The 16533-nt window shown below is 40.5% G+C and overlaps 1 protein-coding gene and 1 long non-coding RNA gene across 5 annotated transcripts in view; one reads left to right on the top strand and one right to left on the bottom strand.

Annotated features, from left to right (window-relative positions):
* Positions 1-16533, top strand: part of MID1 (midline 1) — a 198265-nt gene that overhangs the window by 121965 nt on the left and 59767 nt on the right. For 3 of the 4 annotated variants that reach the window (XM_053387246.1, XM_053387245.1, XM_053387244.1), the window contains exon 2: positions 6725-7440. In XM_053387246.1, the coding sequence (XP_053243221.1) occupies positions 6781-7440 (660 nt within the window). In that variant the 5' untranslated portion in view covers positions 6725-6780. The remainder of the gene's footprint in view (positions 1-6724; positions 7441-16533) is intronic. The other variant, XM_053387247.1, reaches the window with a different exon arrangement.
* On the bottom strand, positions 628-6731 carry LOC128413219 (uncharacterized). The gene is made up of 2 exons (XR_008330277.1): positions 6577-6731; positions 628-1131 (listed from the first exon to the last, which is right to left on the bottom strand). It is a non-coding gene; the product is annotated as an uncharacterized LOC128413219 (long non-coding RNA).

Below are 16533 nucleotides of genomic sequence, written 5' to 3' on the forward strand. Positions count from 1 at the left end.
CTCTGAAGTCTCTCAGCCCCACTCACCTCACAGAGTGTTTGTTGTGGGGGAGGAAGGGAAAGGAGAATGTTAGCCGCTTTGAGACTCCTTAAAAGGGAGTGAAAGGCAGGATATCAAATCCAAACTCTTCTTCTTCTAACCACCTTCTTGACTGTTGGGCCAACTATTGGTCTTGCTCATATGCAGGGCTCTGAGACTGATCAGCTACTTCACCTGGTTTAGTTGGCCAGTGGAAGCTGTTCTCGGGCTGTGTTGCATGCCTACAGCTTCTAGGAACCACAGGTAAGAGCCGAGTGCAGGGTTGGGGACCAAAGGTGGACAAACTATGCCAGAAGGAGCACGATGTGTTCCCCTCCCATAACACCCCATACACCCAATTGTCATATATTAGAGATAAGGAATCTGTGGTCCTTCATATGTTGTTGGATTCTAACTCCCCTCAGAAAACATGGCCAGTGGTCAAGGATGATGATTGTAGTTTGGCATTATTTGAAGGATCACAGGTTAGCCATTCCTTTTTGTAAATGAAGGGACACTGTTTCACTGGTGTGTGTGTGTGTTCACAGCAAAGTTCAAAGGCCCACTCCTGGATATATTCAAAATTAAATGCAAAAAAATAGGGCAATGTAATTTTAAGAATATTCTGCTTTACTATAGTGCTTTCAAGGGAGAGTCAGATGTAGTCTTCCATCTTTCCTAAACGGCACCACTGAGAAAAGAAGTCTATTTTTTAATATTAACAGTTTATTACTGTGGTGCCATTTGGCTGATGAACTTGCACAAGGAATGTTTCAGATATACACTAGCAGAAATATAATAGTCAAATACTGGACCGTGTGATATTTGTCCAGTAGGCCTCAATCTTCCATGAGAAAGTAATCGAGTTTTGAACTCTTGGTGGCATGACAGGTTTTGCTGGTTCAGGTCAGTCTCCCCTTACAGGCATGGGAACTGAAATCCATTATTCAGCCCTGGATTAATTACACAGCAGGCTGAGCTTCCACTTGTTCAAATAATGTGGCTGCAAAGCCCAATGCCCTTATTACAAGCCATCATTGTCGGGGTGGGTTACATGGACGTACTGTGAGAGAATCTGATCCTCACTGCTTTCTCACTCCAAACTGCTGAATGCTGAAAGAGAAAGGATAAAGTTTGCTTTAGTGTCAGTGACAAAAGGCAACCCAATTGCGGAGGCATTTTCTAGTCCTTAAACTCTGGCGGAGGTGATTAGGTGGAGCTGGCTTTCCTGGAATTGTAGGGTAGATTTTCCTGTTGTGCTTTCAGTATCAGCTGTCTCACAAAGTACACTGTTGCCGCACTAAAGGTCCAGGATTCATGTAGCTTAGCAGAGGCTTCCACAGGCCTCTTTGGCTTTTTACAATCTACTGAGCGGGGGATCTGCGTGATCATCTAACAGCAATGTTTCAGCAAAAACAGGTAGGGCCTAAATCCGCTGGTGTGTATACTGGTTGGTATATTTCTTTGAAGAGGTTTTAAATGTAGACCTGTCGTAGGCTATACTGTTCAACTTTATGGTTAGCAAACTTGTCCATAAACATTACTTGTGATTATTTCTGGTGCCTTGGCATGCTTTGCAGCGCTGCCCTAATGTTTTATTTCATGTATATGTCTTCAAACATGTGATATATGTTCAATAGTTTATACGGATGCTTGTTCATGTCAGGAGGCATTTGAGTTAAAAATAAAATTTTAAACAGAGTCTCCCCATTGCCATGCAGATTTTGTAATATCTGAGTTCTGAGTAAGTAGTTTCTAATCTATGATCCCAGCATTAGATATGTCTCAGCAACCAAGCAGCAGGTGATGAGAAAGAGAATTGTGCCATTCAAAGTAGACATGGCTGGGCTAGATGGATCAATGCTTTAGAAAGAGAAGGGCTAGTTGTAAAATTTATGGATTCTTTTTTAATGCTTTGTTGTTGTTTTCTGTTATTGTTTTTGTAATTGATGAACCATGCCTCTATAATATATATAAATTTTATGAAATAAATGTCTGTCTGTCTGTCTGTCTGTCTGTCTGTCTAACCACAGCTGCAATCCGAAAAGTATTTATTTGGACACAAGGTCCTTTTTTTAGGGGAGAGCAATTGCCCCAGACCTCACATGTGGTCATAATGTAAACACTGACAAACAGCACTATGTTTTGGTGTTTAACATCATTGTATCTTTTTTCTTCTAAGTCAGTCATGCTGGCCAATGTATCAGTAAGACTAGGACCTGGAGTAATTTCGGTGCTGTATGTTTGCTTGAGCTTTTTGACTTCAGTTGTGATAGGGGTCCCAGTGTTAGTGATCCAATTGACCTAGAAATTTATTTAATCAGCGTATCTCTCATTAATTCATTTCCCCCGCCTTTTCCCCACACCTCTAGGCAGACCAATTGCTTGACATCACCCATCCAACAGAAGCAAGGAATACTTAATAGCTAGGCTTTAACATTGTATGTGATGTCCATATACTAGCTGATGAAAAACATAGTTCTGTATTTTGCAACTGAATCCTATAATACTATTTTTATCTTTTAGTTTTTGAGGTATAAAATAAGCATACTTTAATATAGTGGTATTAAATTTTGAGATCAAATATAAATATTTCTTGAATATATTATTTGTTCATAACCTTTTTCCAACAGAAAAAATATAGGATTTAGTGAGAAAGAAGGAGCTGATTGAAATGACGTCCAACTACTGTGCCTCTCAGAGTCTTAAAAAGGATTTGCAGACACAGACTTTCTTACTTAAATTCCTTGACTAGACTACTTCTATGGTTCTATACACTGATATCTCCCACACATGGCCTAGTGAATTGAATAGGAGCTACATTCATTGTAGTTTGTGCCTTAAATATTCCTGGTCAAATATGTTCAACGGCCCAGGTACAGAATATGCCATGGTGGTTATTTTTTGTCTGCTAGTAGTCAACGGCTTGAAGTTAGAGATCACTGGGCTTTAGTGGGGAAAATGCTTAAAAATGCATTTTATGCTTGAACAAGGTAGCGCTTGATTTCAGTTAGTTTTCCCGTTTGATCTGTATCTTTTGACTTGGGTTCATTCTGCTAAATACAGTACTGTTCCATGGTTTTCTTAGTTCCTCTTCACACTGGTTTACTCACTACATTCTTTGAATGACTTCATCTAAAATATGTTGAAAAATTGACTGGTATTTAGCAGTCCCTACCCATGGGTAGTGATAATGGAAGGATTGACATTTGGTTGGTAGGAGCTGGGACCGAGCAACAGGAGCTCACCCCATTCGTGGGGATTCGAACCACGGACCTTCCGATCGGCAAGTCCTAGGCTCAGTGGTTTAGACCTCAGCGCCACCCACTGTGCTACTAATTTCTTAAGTCATAAAAGCATAATCATAGAATTGTAGAGTTGGATGGGACCATGAGGATATATCTATCTAGTCCAACCCTCTGCAATGCAGGAATCTTTTTGCCCAATGTGGGGCTCAAGCCCCGCAACCCTGATATTAAGTCTCATACTGAGCTATATCAGCAGTGCTATTCCGATAAATGGTGCACATTAAGTGCACTAAGGTGGGAATGAAATCATGAAAACCTTCTGTTACTTGATGCCATTAGGCAATATGTAATTACAGATCCTCTCCTAGCAAGGGAGACTTCTCTGTGTTGCTGTCAGTGGCCCTCTGCTATGTTGATAGACCCAGCTGGTTTATCTGGTGGATAGGGAAACCAGCAGAAGTACTGAAGTAAGCACCAAGTGACTTGAAGCCGCCATTTACCATTTTCCACAATGTTTCCATTGTCCCATGGCATTGTGGGAAATAATTTAATTGTAGAGATTCTAAGTCATCGGGGGAGGGGCTGCCAGGGCCTTGGCATCTGCCTGATGATGTTACCTACTGATAATGAGGTTGTTCCTATTGGTCGTTCCTGTCTTTCAGTTATTTTCTGAATTCCATACATGTTTTGTCTTTAACCAAAATGGGTAAAGGGATTAGATAAAGATTGGTTCTTGGCATGTGTGTCTTAAGACACGGATCCTTAACCCTGGTTGTATTTGTAGATTGTTGTTTCTGCTGGTTTTTGCACACCAAACATCCTAGTCTGAACTGGAGTTTTAAAATCACCGGCTCAGAATAATGTGTAATGCTATTTTCTTTAATGGAGTGTCAACCGAAATTTGTCTTGACTTCCTGTAAGAACTTCTTTCTATCACAAAAATGCACCTTTTAAGAAGGAAAAAAGCCCATGAATGTGGTGCTGTGTCCTTTGCCCTCAGTATTTGTCTGTAAAGCAAATGGATAGTGGCAGTTTCTCAGCTGAAACCTAAAGTGTGATCCTACCTTAGGGAAGAGCCAGGTGAACATTGCTTTCTATTCTTGTGCACCTTTTTAGGCTTTGTTGGCAGTGTTTGGTGATCTCTTATCACACCAAACTTCAAACAAATTACAAAAATCTTGGTTGCTGAGAGGGGACATCATGCCATGGACTCCTTCTAGACTACTGAGAACAATGTTTACCCTACTACATACCGTGTTGGTGGTGGAATCCAATTGGTGGCCTTGCACTTATGGAAGGAAGGTTTTTTGATCCAACGGATGGATAGAAGAGAGGCCATTTTTGTCCATTCCCCCTGCAACCTCCAGTGCCAACTTCCACTGGGGATACATGGGGCTTGAATCAGCAAAAACTGTCACCCTTCCTCTTCCATTACCAGAGGTGCCTGCAAAATCACTGTGCTAATGGTGATCTAATCCATTTTTCAGTTATCCTATTATATAGTAGATGTGGGGGGGGGGGCAAGCAAACTCTTATTTGTGATTGGGTTGGCAAGTTCTGAAAGTTCCACAGATTTTTGGCAAATAAGTGTGAAACCAAATGGTACATTGTTCTCCGTCTCTGTGGGACAAATGTTTTTCTCCCCTCACCACAAAGCAAGTATGAATAAGAATTAGAGGTTGACTTGAACTTCACCTCCATTTGTCGAACTTTTCTGTGCTATTATGGTTTGGGTTGAGGTTATACATCGCCTTCCTGTCGTCGTAACTGCAGCCCCTGGTTTAATTGTGGGGAAATGGCAGAAGGTTCAAAGAGATTTGGTTCCCAAGCTTGCTAATGAGCATAAGGCTCCATTCACCCTTAATGAACCAAGATTTCTATGTGAATTTGGGGGGCAGGCGGGGAGGTGAAAGAGAGGGGAGGCAGAGAGTTAACACAACGGAACAACGACTTTACAGTGTGCAGGGTCTGCAGCTGGGGCCATCTGAAGCTGTCCTCGGTTATGAGCAACAAAGCTTAAATAGATTGTACTGTGAAGAGGTACGTTTCGGTGAGTGTGAAGCATAGCTTTTGCTTCTGCTTCACTGACCTGTCTGCTTATAACAGTGATAGGGCCTTGACAAGAGCTGAGGGAAGGAGCGCCACGTAGAGCGACTCTTTCAAAATCATTCCATGCAACATGATTAGTGAAAGAGGAAACAAAATGAAGTTTCGGTCATTTTTAGGGTTGATTTCTTTGGGCAGGGGAGGAGGGGGGAGCTGCTGGCTGTTCTTGAATCCCACGCTGGAAAAAAGTCATCGTCGAATTGTGTGCTGCCTTTCCAGCTAAGCTCCAAGTCTATTAACACGAATATTTGTACAGTAGAACAGCTTTTGACCCTCTTGGCTTAAAACAACAGAAATGCCTGACACCTTCACATATTATAATAAAAACAAAAAGAGAGAACAGGATGTTTTAATTCCATCCATTCTCAATTCAGCAAATACTGTGTCACCCCCACCAAATTTTTGACAAGTAGCACTGAAGCACCACTTCCTGTTCTAAATATTTTTCTTTCTTTTCTGATCTGTGCTGATGCATATTGTGCTGTGCTGATTGTTGTGGCTATAAAAGCAGTCATGTATCTATGCACACCTCACTGCATATGACTTAGAGGTATTTTACACTGTATTTGTTATTATAATTTGTATATATTTATGTATTTGCTGTTAACTTAATCACAGATAACTTTTCTGTACTGTACTGTTTTTAACACTGATTGGGAGCCGCCCAGAGTGGCTGGGGAAACTCAGCCAGATGGGCGGGGTATAAATAATAAATTATTATTATTATTATTATTTTCATATAGTTAGACACATACAATACATACATATATATATACACACACATACACACACATACTGCATATGTCCAAGTGCTCTATTGCAAATGTAAACAAAACCTGGAATCCTCAAAATGAGATTGTGTTAATCTTGAGAAACAGCAAGGAAATTTGGATGTTCTATGGAATAAATCAGATGTTCTCTGCTGCCACTGTTGATCTTAAAAGTTAACACACGTTAAGACATGGTAAATCATTATATAGTGTAAATGTGAAAAGCTTTTGCAACAGCATTGTGATGGATGTGTGTATTTTAAAACACGGTTACTGATTTGTTTGTTTTTAAGTAATGCTAATATGAATGCATTCCAAACATCTGCTCTTGCTCTTTGTCTCTTCTGGAGAGAGAGAGAAAATGGATAGTTAAAAAAACAACAACAAGACTTGAGGATGAGGGAAGCACAAAAGGGAAATAGAATTTTAAGTACCTTGATTGCTGGTGCATAGGCAGATTCCAAACGTTTTGTAGCGTTCCAGTCTGGAGAGGTGGTCAGGAAAGTGGTGAAAGTTGACAACCCCCCATGGCTGACCCCTCTGCTCTGTCTCGCCTAATCGAATTTTATGTTGTGCTTTCAGATAGCTGATCAGCTTCCCTGGATTTTGCTGATGACACAGGAGAGCTTTGCCTGAAGATGGAAACACTGGAGTCGGAACTGACCTGCCCTATCTGTCTGGAGCTGTTTGAGGATCCGCTGCTGCTGCCTTGCGCTCACAGCCTCTGCTTCAATTGTGCGCATCGCATCTTGGTCTCCCACTGTGCCACCAACGAATCAGTGGAATCTATCACCGCCTTCCAGTGCCCTACTTGTCGTTATGTCATCACCCTTAATCAACGTGGTCTAGACGGACTCAAGCGCAACGTCACGCTGCAGAATATCATCGACAGGTTTCAGAAAGCTTCGGTGAGCGGGCCCAATTCTCCAAGTGAAACTCGCCGAGAGCGAGCTTTCGATAGCAACAGCATGTCCTCCAGTGAAAAAGTTCTCTGCCAGTTCTGTGACCAGGATCCTGCTCAGGAAGCAGTAAAGACCTGTGTAACGTGTGAGGTTTCCTACTGTGAGGAGTGCTTAAAAGCAACTCACCCAAACAAGAAGCCATTTACTGGCCACCGTTTGATTGAACCTATTCCCGACTCTCATATCAGAGGATTAATGTGTCTGGAGCACGAGGACGAGAAAGTTAACATGTATTGTGTGACTGATGACCAGTTAATCTGTGCCTTGTGTAAACTGGTTGGGAGGCATCGTGATCACCAGGTGGCAGCTCTCAGTGAACGCTATGACAAATTAAAGGTTAGTTTTATCTTAATGCTTTATTTGTTTACACTAACGAGTGCGGCGTCCTGAAACAATATATTCTCACCTTGTTTGTTGTGTTGTTGATATATGCAAGCATGTCATTTACAATTCATATATTAAACTTGTGTGCGAACACCTGCAGGCACTAGTCACTGTGCAAAATATATATTTTTGAATTGGATGCAGATTTTGAATGTGAAATAGACTTGGGTTTTGCATTAGGAAACGGCTAGGCCTATGCAGAAAAATCAGTATATTTATGCATATATCTCAGCTTCTTCCAGTAACAATTTCCCTGCATGGATTGTGTACAGGGATATGATGGGGTGTGTTTGGCATACCCCAGAGCTCCAGATCTGCAGGGGCTCCATTTGTTGCATGAGAGAACAAGATTTTGAGGAACTTTGTGCACACTTCAAAGCCTCAGGATCACAACCATGAGCACAAGATTGTTAAAATAACTGTTAGATCTTCGCAAATTCCTGTGTATGTGTACTTGGAAGCAAGTCTCACTGTGTACAGTGTGGCTTATTCTGTAGCAAGTTTATTTAGAATTTTCAGCCTAAATGAAGAATTGTGTTTAATCCCATTGTTTTTCTCTGTTGCACACCCAAAAAAGCATTTTTGTATGTACTGTCTTCAAGGAAGGCACATATTCTTCTAATCAGACAAAATGACTTACAAATTTGTGCTACCGGCTTTCAGTCACACATGCATAACACATAAAAGCGATTTTTGAAAAACCATTTTTATGGACTCTATACATCTATACTGCAAATTGCATCTTATATCGCCTGACCAGGCTGCCTGATATTCTTTGGGCTCTCTTCTAAAATGTCCTTAGTATTCTGTTTCTCCAGATTTAACTTGGGGCTGATTTAAGGAACCCAGATAGCAGCAGCTATGGAGAGAGAGGTGTGTCGTATTTGTGTAAGCCATGTTCTTTTAGCTGCCGCAAAGGATGTAGAGCAGTAGACTAGAGGAAGGAGATGGAAGAAGCAAAAGCCCCCCTCACAGATTCCTTTAGAGAAATTGCTTATAGAAAATTACAGCAGACAGCTCATGAGTTGAAAGCAGAGAGAGTACTATATTTTGGAACTCTGTTTATAACAGAGGTTTTCTGGTGAACAGCTGGGTTTATAGAAAGATACTACCTTAAAAATATTGCTTCATTTTTTGCTAATATAGCAATTTTACCAAGAAGTCACCTGCTGCATCACATTAAAAATGTGATGTCGTGAAAATTTCCTTGGGAGAGGGAAAGCTGTTTTAATACATATTTGCAAAATGTGTATACGCACTTGTTTAATCTCCGCTTGCTTTGAACTGCAAAGTTATTCTTTGTTTTCTTTTAGAAGATGCCTTCCACACTTAACCTTTAGAGTAAAGATGGGAATTCTGTAGCCCTCAAGGTGGTGTTGGGCTCCAACACCCATCAGCCTCAGCCCACAATTGCTGATGGTCTCAAGGGTGATTAGAGTTGTACACGAGCGACATTTAGAGGCCCAAAGGTTCCCTTACCCGCTTTCGAGAATAGCAGGACTTGCTTCCGTGTAGTCCTATGGCTTGTTCTGTGCAAATTCAATGGGAACAGCTGCATAGTTCTCGCTACTTTGATCTTTTATTGCCTGTGTTTGAAGCTACTCCATTGTGCTACTTTTATGGCTGGGTGAGGTTTTGGTACATTGCGTATTGATCTTGGTGTGTTTCATTGTTTTTTGCTAACGACTCTAGTCATTCTTTTATGGACAGAGAGAGAGATTAAATGCATTTGAATAAATATAGTCAAGTTGAAGAGAAGGTAATATTGAAGTAGGACCGCCATTTCAATTCAAAGCTGTGCAACCTACCCATAACCCCTTAAATCAGCCTTTCTCAACCTGTGGGTCCCCAGATGTTGTTGAACTACAGCTCCCATCACCCCTGTCTAGCAAGGCCAGAGCTCAGGGATGATTTAGTCCAACAACATCTGGGGACCCACAGGTTGAGAACCACTGCCTTAAATGATCCCATTTATTTCATGCGCAGAATTCCATGGCCTTTCCACCATGTGTTCTGGACCTACTGGATCAGACAGACATATTAGACATACCAGCACATATCTCTCTGTACATATTTCATTTTGAACATTTTGTTTTTAAAAGAAGTAACAGCACATTTTTAACAATAGCATCTTAAATATTTACTGGTGTAATTCAGAATATGTCTGCCACTCGTTTCAGAATGCACCTGTGACCGTTGCTTTCTGGATTATACATTAATAGTTCCATTCTAACCATAGTTAGTGTTAAAATACCGCCTAAAATAATATTGAAAATACAATGATGTGACATGATCTTAAAGTTGCCTTAGCAACATCATGAGTATGAGTACTCATGGCTTCTCTTATAACAATTATCTTTTATGTTATGGAGACTTGTAGCATGTTGAAGGCTATCAGATGTATTATAGCTCAATCTTTTGTGGATTTTGTTGTTGTTAAGAGGGGTGTGGTGTTGAAACCTTCATCTCCTGCTGTGGGCCTTATATAGATAGAGGAATCATACTTTCATTGGAATAGTAGTTTCCATTGGTAGAATGAGTAGAAATCTCCCCTCCCCACCCCAACCCAACCCAACCCCATGCAAATAGCAGACATAGAGAGGTCAATTCAGGTTAGGATCGCAGGAGGTGGAAATTGAGCCCCAAACCACAACTAGGATTCTGATTCCCATCAGGGGCCCCATTCCCGCTATGTATTTTTAAAAGCCATGCAAGCAATTGTTCATTTTGTGAATAACGTTTCGTTTAAGCTTGATGTTAACATGGCTACCCCTCTAGAAATTGCCTTCTGTGTGCTGTTTAGAGATGGCTACCTATGTACAAGTTATCAAATGATGTTGTGTTTGTTTATGCCTCGTTGGGGTGACATTAAAGTAGAAAGTACCATTATTTTAATTTTTAAGCCAATTTAGAAGTCATTTTCAACAGTATTTTTATATATATATTGACTGCAAGGGTTGGTTTCGCTTACAGTTATTACTTAAGAAAATGCAAGTGTTAATGTAGCAGCAACTAATGGAAAAAAACCCCCATGTGATAGTTTGTGATTGCAATCTTGAATTTAGTTATTACAGTAAACCCTGTTGCATGCACGGCAAACTACTTCTGAGTAAAAAAAATGCTGTTGTGTAGTGTGGAGTAAGTTTCTGAAAATGTAATCAATCCCCTTTAAACCACCCCACACATTTAAATAGTGCGTTTGTCTTCAGAAATTGCCAAAAACTGTGTCTCCCACATCCTAACCACATAGCAACTGGTGCCTCTTGAGGAGCAGCTTTGGGTGTCAAGCTATGCTAATTACTTGCATTCTCTCCCAGCAGTGTTGCTAATTATTTAAACAATATTTCATACTTCATTAACCAGTGGACAAAAGATGCCATTACAATCTAGCTCCTTTTGTGGCAAAAATGAAACCGTTTAATTAAGAGTTCTTGTGCGCTTGTCTAACTGAAGCATGCATGCTACGCTGAGTTTAACGGTGAATGTAATAGTCATTGTGAAAATCTGGAAATGAGTACCAAAAGGATAATGCATTTTCACCTTTAATGGTTAGGTTTACAATACTGGAAATCCTGAACCAACTTCAGCTGTTGCCAACTTTGTGCTTTAAAGAGAAAAATGGCCTTGGAAGTCATAGTGATCGGCAAAGAAAATCCTACTTTTTATAAATGTAGTGTTGGAACTCGTGAAAGTAATCTCTCCATGTGCCATATACATTCCATATATTAATTGTGAAAGTTGCTTAGCAGTACCCTCTCTTAAATAAGTAAGATTTTAATTATGCCAGATATGTCTAACAGATGTCCTGAGATTCTGGGAATATATACATAGCACGTCATGTGCCTTATTTTATCCTTGAGAGAATTAAATTAATGTGTTATTCAGAGCCAGTTATCCAAATAATAGTTATCCAAATAATTATTTGGCTATCCAAATAAATGTTAATTCATGTAGTACAAAAATTTCTTCTGAGATTTATTCATTCTTTAGGGAGAAGAAACATGGGACAGAAATAATGCTGGTGTGCAGCAAATGTCTTGTATGCTTTAATTGTGTGCTGTATTTAATCCTTACTTAATCAAAACAACTCTTGCGGCCACCTTCCAAGGAGATGCTAGTTAGAGTTGAATCATTGAAATCTGTGGAGCTGGTCTTTTTACTACTGTGTGGAATGAATGTTCCTTGAATAGTAACATACTGAGGCTGTATTTGCACAGTGTGGCAAAAGCCACTCTTGAGATCACTTCCTTGTTTGTTAGATCAGATGGGTCAGTTTTACTCTTCTGTGCAACACTAGACAAAGGTATAAGGCTTAGACTGAATCCTGAATGACCTTAAAATGGAAGTGGGATACTTTCTTATTGAATTGATGGACGTACCCTTTCCAATGCTATGCTATTTAAACATAGAAATCATCAAACATTAATATGATCCAAGTTTTTGTCACTTGAAAGATATTATATATGTAGTTGTGGTAAGGTAAAAGGTAGCTGTAGTATTTGGAGGACACCTAAGCTAGTAATTGTTTCTAAATTAAGGCCCTTTTAAACTCTAGGTAAAGGTAAAGGGACACCTGACCATTAGGTCCAGTCGTGACCGACTCTGGGGTTGCAGCGCTCATGTCGCTTTATTGCCGAGGGAGCCAGTGTACAGCTTCCAGGTCATGTGGCCAGCATGACTAAGCTGCTCCTGGAGAACCAGAGCAGCGCACGGAAACGCTGTTTACCTTCCCACTGGAGCGGAACCTATTTATCTACTTGCACTTTGAGGTGCTTTTGAACTGCTAGGTTGGCAGGAGCAGGGACTGAGCAACGGGAGCTCACCCTATTGTGGGGATTCGAACCGCCGACCTTCTGATTGGCAAGTCCTAGGCTCTGTGGTTTAACCCACAGCGCCACCCGCGTCCCTCTACATTTAAACTCTACATTCCAGCAATTGATGCCTAGTGTTAATGAAGTCTCTGTAGGTGACCTTAACATTCTGTAAAGAAAAAAAGAAATTAAATTAAAACACAGGGACTAAAGATTCATCTTCTAAAACACTACTAGACAGCTTTGTAGGTATTAGAACAATGCTAACATGCTCAGGGTTAGCCTTACCTTGTTCCTCAACAGTGCATTGCAATTTTAACTTGTCCCTTGCTTTCTCGTTCAGTATAGGCTGTGTGTTCTTCCTAGCACTTAAGCCTACTTTCTGAATTTAAAAAAACGAAAACAAAATCTCTGTCTTGGCCAAGGCTGTTGCTTCTAACTGGAATGGAATTCAGCTCTATCTATATAATTAATGTTTCCCTATATTGGGACTATCCCAGAAAGTGTGAAATGTATTGTGGGTGTGCTTTAGCTTAATCATCTGAAGAAGAACTAATGCAACTTTCTAGCTTACACCAGCAATTGAATGCACTCCAGCACACAGCTCTATGTATGGAGATTGATTTCCTGCCCCCTGCTCAATATATTTCTGGTTTTATTCATCAGATAATAATCATAACGACAGCATAATATCGTATAAATTTCACAGTATAATAGCATATACAGACTAATGTCATAGAATCATAGAATTGTAGTGTTGGAAGGGATCCTGAGGGTTATCTAATCCAATGAAGGAATCTCAGCTAAAGCATCCATGACAGATGACCATCTAGCCTCTTCTTTAAAACCTCCAGGGAGGGAGAGGCAACCACCTCTCGTGGGAGTCCATTCCATTGTTGAACAGCTCTTACTGTCAGAACGTTCTTTCTGATCCGTTGGATAGAGTCCTACCCTCTGGAGCAGGAGAAAACCAGCTTGCACCATGTGACAGCCATCTTCTAATATCTAAAGGGCTATCCTATCTCTTCTCATACCCAACTCCCTCAACTGTTCCTCATAAGGCTTGGTTTCCAAACCCTTTATCATCTTGATTACTTTCCTCTGCACACATTCCAGCGTGTCAATATCCTTCTTAAATTGTGGTGCGCAGAACTGGACACAGTACTCCAGATGTGCTCTGACTAAGACAGAATAGAGTGGAACTATTACTTCGCTTGATCAGGACACTGTACTTCTGTTGATGCAGCCTAGAGTAGGATAAAAAAAATTGCTGCTGCATCACACTGCGGGCTCATCTTAAGCTTGAAGCCAATAAGACCTCTAGATCCTTTTCAAGGATATACTTCTGGCAATTCAAGTGCCCCATCTTAGGTATTAGAATGCCTGCCAAAGTGTAGAACCTAACATTTGTCCCTATTGAAATTCATTTTATTTTATTTTTTATTTTAGTTTGGGTCCAGTTCTCCAATCTGTCAAGGTCATCTGAAATCCCAATTCTGTCTTCAGCAGCATTGGCTACCCATCCCAGTTTGGTTTGATCAGCAAATTTGATGAGCATCCTCTCAATTCCTTCATCAAATATAGAGAATATAAAAATAAATTGACAACCACAGTAAAGTATTTCAACTTAAACCACTGAAAAACTCCTCATGCCATATCTTATGTACCCTTACTTGGGAATAAGTCTCCTTGAACTTAGTGGTATTTACTTCTGAGTGCGCATAGGATGACAGTCTATCAACATCTAAATTATGAACGTCTAAATTATATCTTTATTTTATAGAGGTTCCATTCAAATCCATGGACTGGGTTGCAGCTGCTAGTTATTACTTTAATAGGCTTTGCACTAATAGGGAATATCCCTCTAGCACAATTTTTAAAAAGTTTTTATGAGGATCTGAAGATATGATGACATGAATTTATTATTTTAGATTCACAGTCTTAGCTTAAACATTGAGCAAGGTAAGATGGCCAGCAGATAAATCCCAAGGGAATTTCCCCCTACAGCTCTTTTCGTGTGTGTCTTATATTAGTTGACACTTGCTTCACTTTTTTAAATAGGTGACTTAAGAAAGCTAAAAAAATCATCGGAATGTGAACTGGGCCAACACACACCGATTGTGTAGCATAATTGAATATTGGAAAATTACTCATATTGAAATTTAGATTCCATAGTCTGATATAATTAAACCAATTTTTTTTTTTAATTAAGGCACATAGACCTAAACCGCTTAGCTTATGTTTATGCATTTTATCTAGCGGTGCAACTTTATCTATAATCCTTCCCCATCTCACCCCTGTCGCCACCCTGACACTCAACCAATCACATCCTAAAAGAGATAAAAGGAGAGGAAGGACAAGTACAAAAGGATGGCGTTTCAATCATACTGTAGCAATAGAGAATGAATAATTGAAGATGCCTGAAGAGATAAGAAATTCATGAAATGAAGAAAACAGAGGCCCTCGTATACCGTGCATGAATTTTTATCCTTAAAATTTCTTAACTTCCTTCGTGTGTGTTTACAGTGTAGTAGCCAAGAGTGAGCTGTGAGCCACAAAGTCTATCTGATTCATATATAGCCTCTGTTTGTCAGTTCATTAGGTAGCATTAGGCAGGCAACTGTTCTCTCTTCCTCATTCCCCACAGAAGTCCCCAGAGTAAATGATTCAGTTTGGTAGCATGATTTGATGTCATGTTGAATGATTTAGAATAATTTGATTTACTCAGGAATTAAGGCTCTGTGGCACCGGGGCACAACAAAGCCTAGAGAATCTAGGGCCTAACACAAGGTTGCTGTTCCATACCCTCCAACATTTCTCCAATGAAAATAGGGACGTCCCATTCCATAATGATAATTTTACTATTTACACCCCACACATCTTACTTGGTTGCCCCAGCCACTCTGGGCAGCTTCCAACATATATAAAAACATAATAAAACATTAAACATTAAAAGAAACTTCCCTGTACAGGATTGCCTTCAGATGGCTCAGGCGTCAGATAACTCCATACCCTCCAACATTTGTCCAATGAAAATAGGGGCATCCTAAGGAAAAATGGGATCAAATTGGAATCCAGGACAGCTTCTCTGAATCAGGGATGTCCCTAGAAAATAGGGACACTTGGAGGGTCTGTTGTTCTCCGCTGCCTGATAAGAAAAGAAAAGAAATATAAGGGCTTAGAGCAAATGCTTGGCATGCAGGAAGCCCTAAGTTAAAAACCAGAGAAGGAGGAGGTGCCAGGTGATGGGAAAAGCCCCTGGAGACCTTAGAGAGCTATTGCAAGGCTAGATGGACAAATAAGGTAGCTGTACTGGTGTACAGGACGCGGGTGGCACTGCGGGTAAAAGCCTCAGCGCCTAGGGCTTGCCGATCGAAAGGTCGGCGGTTCGAATCCCCGCGGCGGGGTGCGCTCCCGCTGCTCGGTCCCAGCGCCTGGCAACCTAGCAGTTCGAAAGCACCCCCGGGTGCAAGTAGATAAATAGGGACCGCTTACTAGCGGGAAGGTAAGCGGCGTTTCCGTGTGCGGCTCTGGCTCGCCAGATGCAGCTTGTCACGCTGGCCACGTGACCCGGAAGTGTCTTCGGACAGCGCTGGCTCCCGGCCTATAGAGTGAGATAGGCGCACAACCCTAGAGTCTGTCAAGACTGGCCCGTACGGGCAGGGGTAATTTTACCTTTTTTACTGGTATATGTTTGCAATTAAGCAAGGTAAGCTGATAAATAAAGACCTGGTCCTTGAAACACACTTAAATAAACTCTTTGAGTTTATAGCCTTTTATTTCTGTAGCATACAATACTCATAGAACTGTTGGAAGGTACCCTGAGAGTCATCTAGTCCAATGCAGAAATCACAATTAAGCATCCCTGAAAAGAATAGGCTTTCATTTCTGGTAAATATTGATCTCTGATTCAGCCCTTTGGGTCTTTAACCCTGGGGGAAGAGGAGACAACTGTCATAGTAATGTGAAATATTTGTACTGGGAGAGACTAGGTGGACCACTGGTCTGATTCAGCATGAATCTTATTATCATATTTTTTTGTTTAATGGGAGTGTAATAAGCACATTGTACAACTTCATACATTCTTTTTTTCCCAAGGATTAACTTTCAAAGGCTTCTTCTTTTCTTCATTTCTCATGGTTGAAAAATGCTGATATGAAAACATTGCTCTAAAACTATGAGACAAATGTTCATAAGTACATTTAGCCATGACTACTTTGAAATTTTGACTTGT

This window comes from Podarcis raffonei, chromosome 4 (genome assembly GCF_027172205.1).
Source record: "Podarcis raffonei isolate rPodRaf1 chromosome 4, rPodRaf1.pri, whole genome shotgun sequence".
NCBI lineage: Eukaryota > Metazoa > Chordata > Lepidosauria > Squamata > Lacertidae > Podarcis > Podarcis raffonei.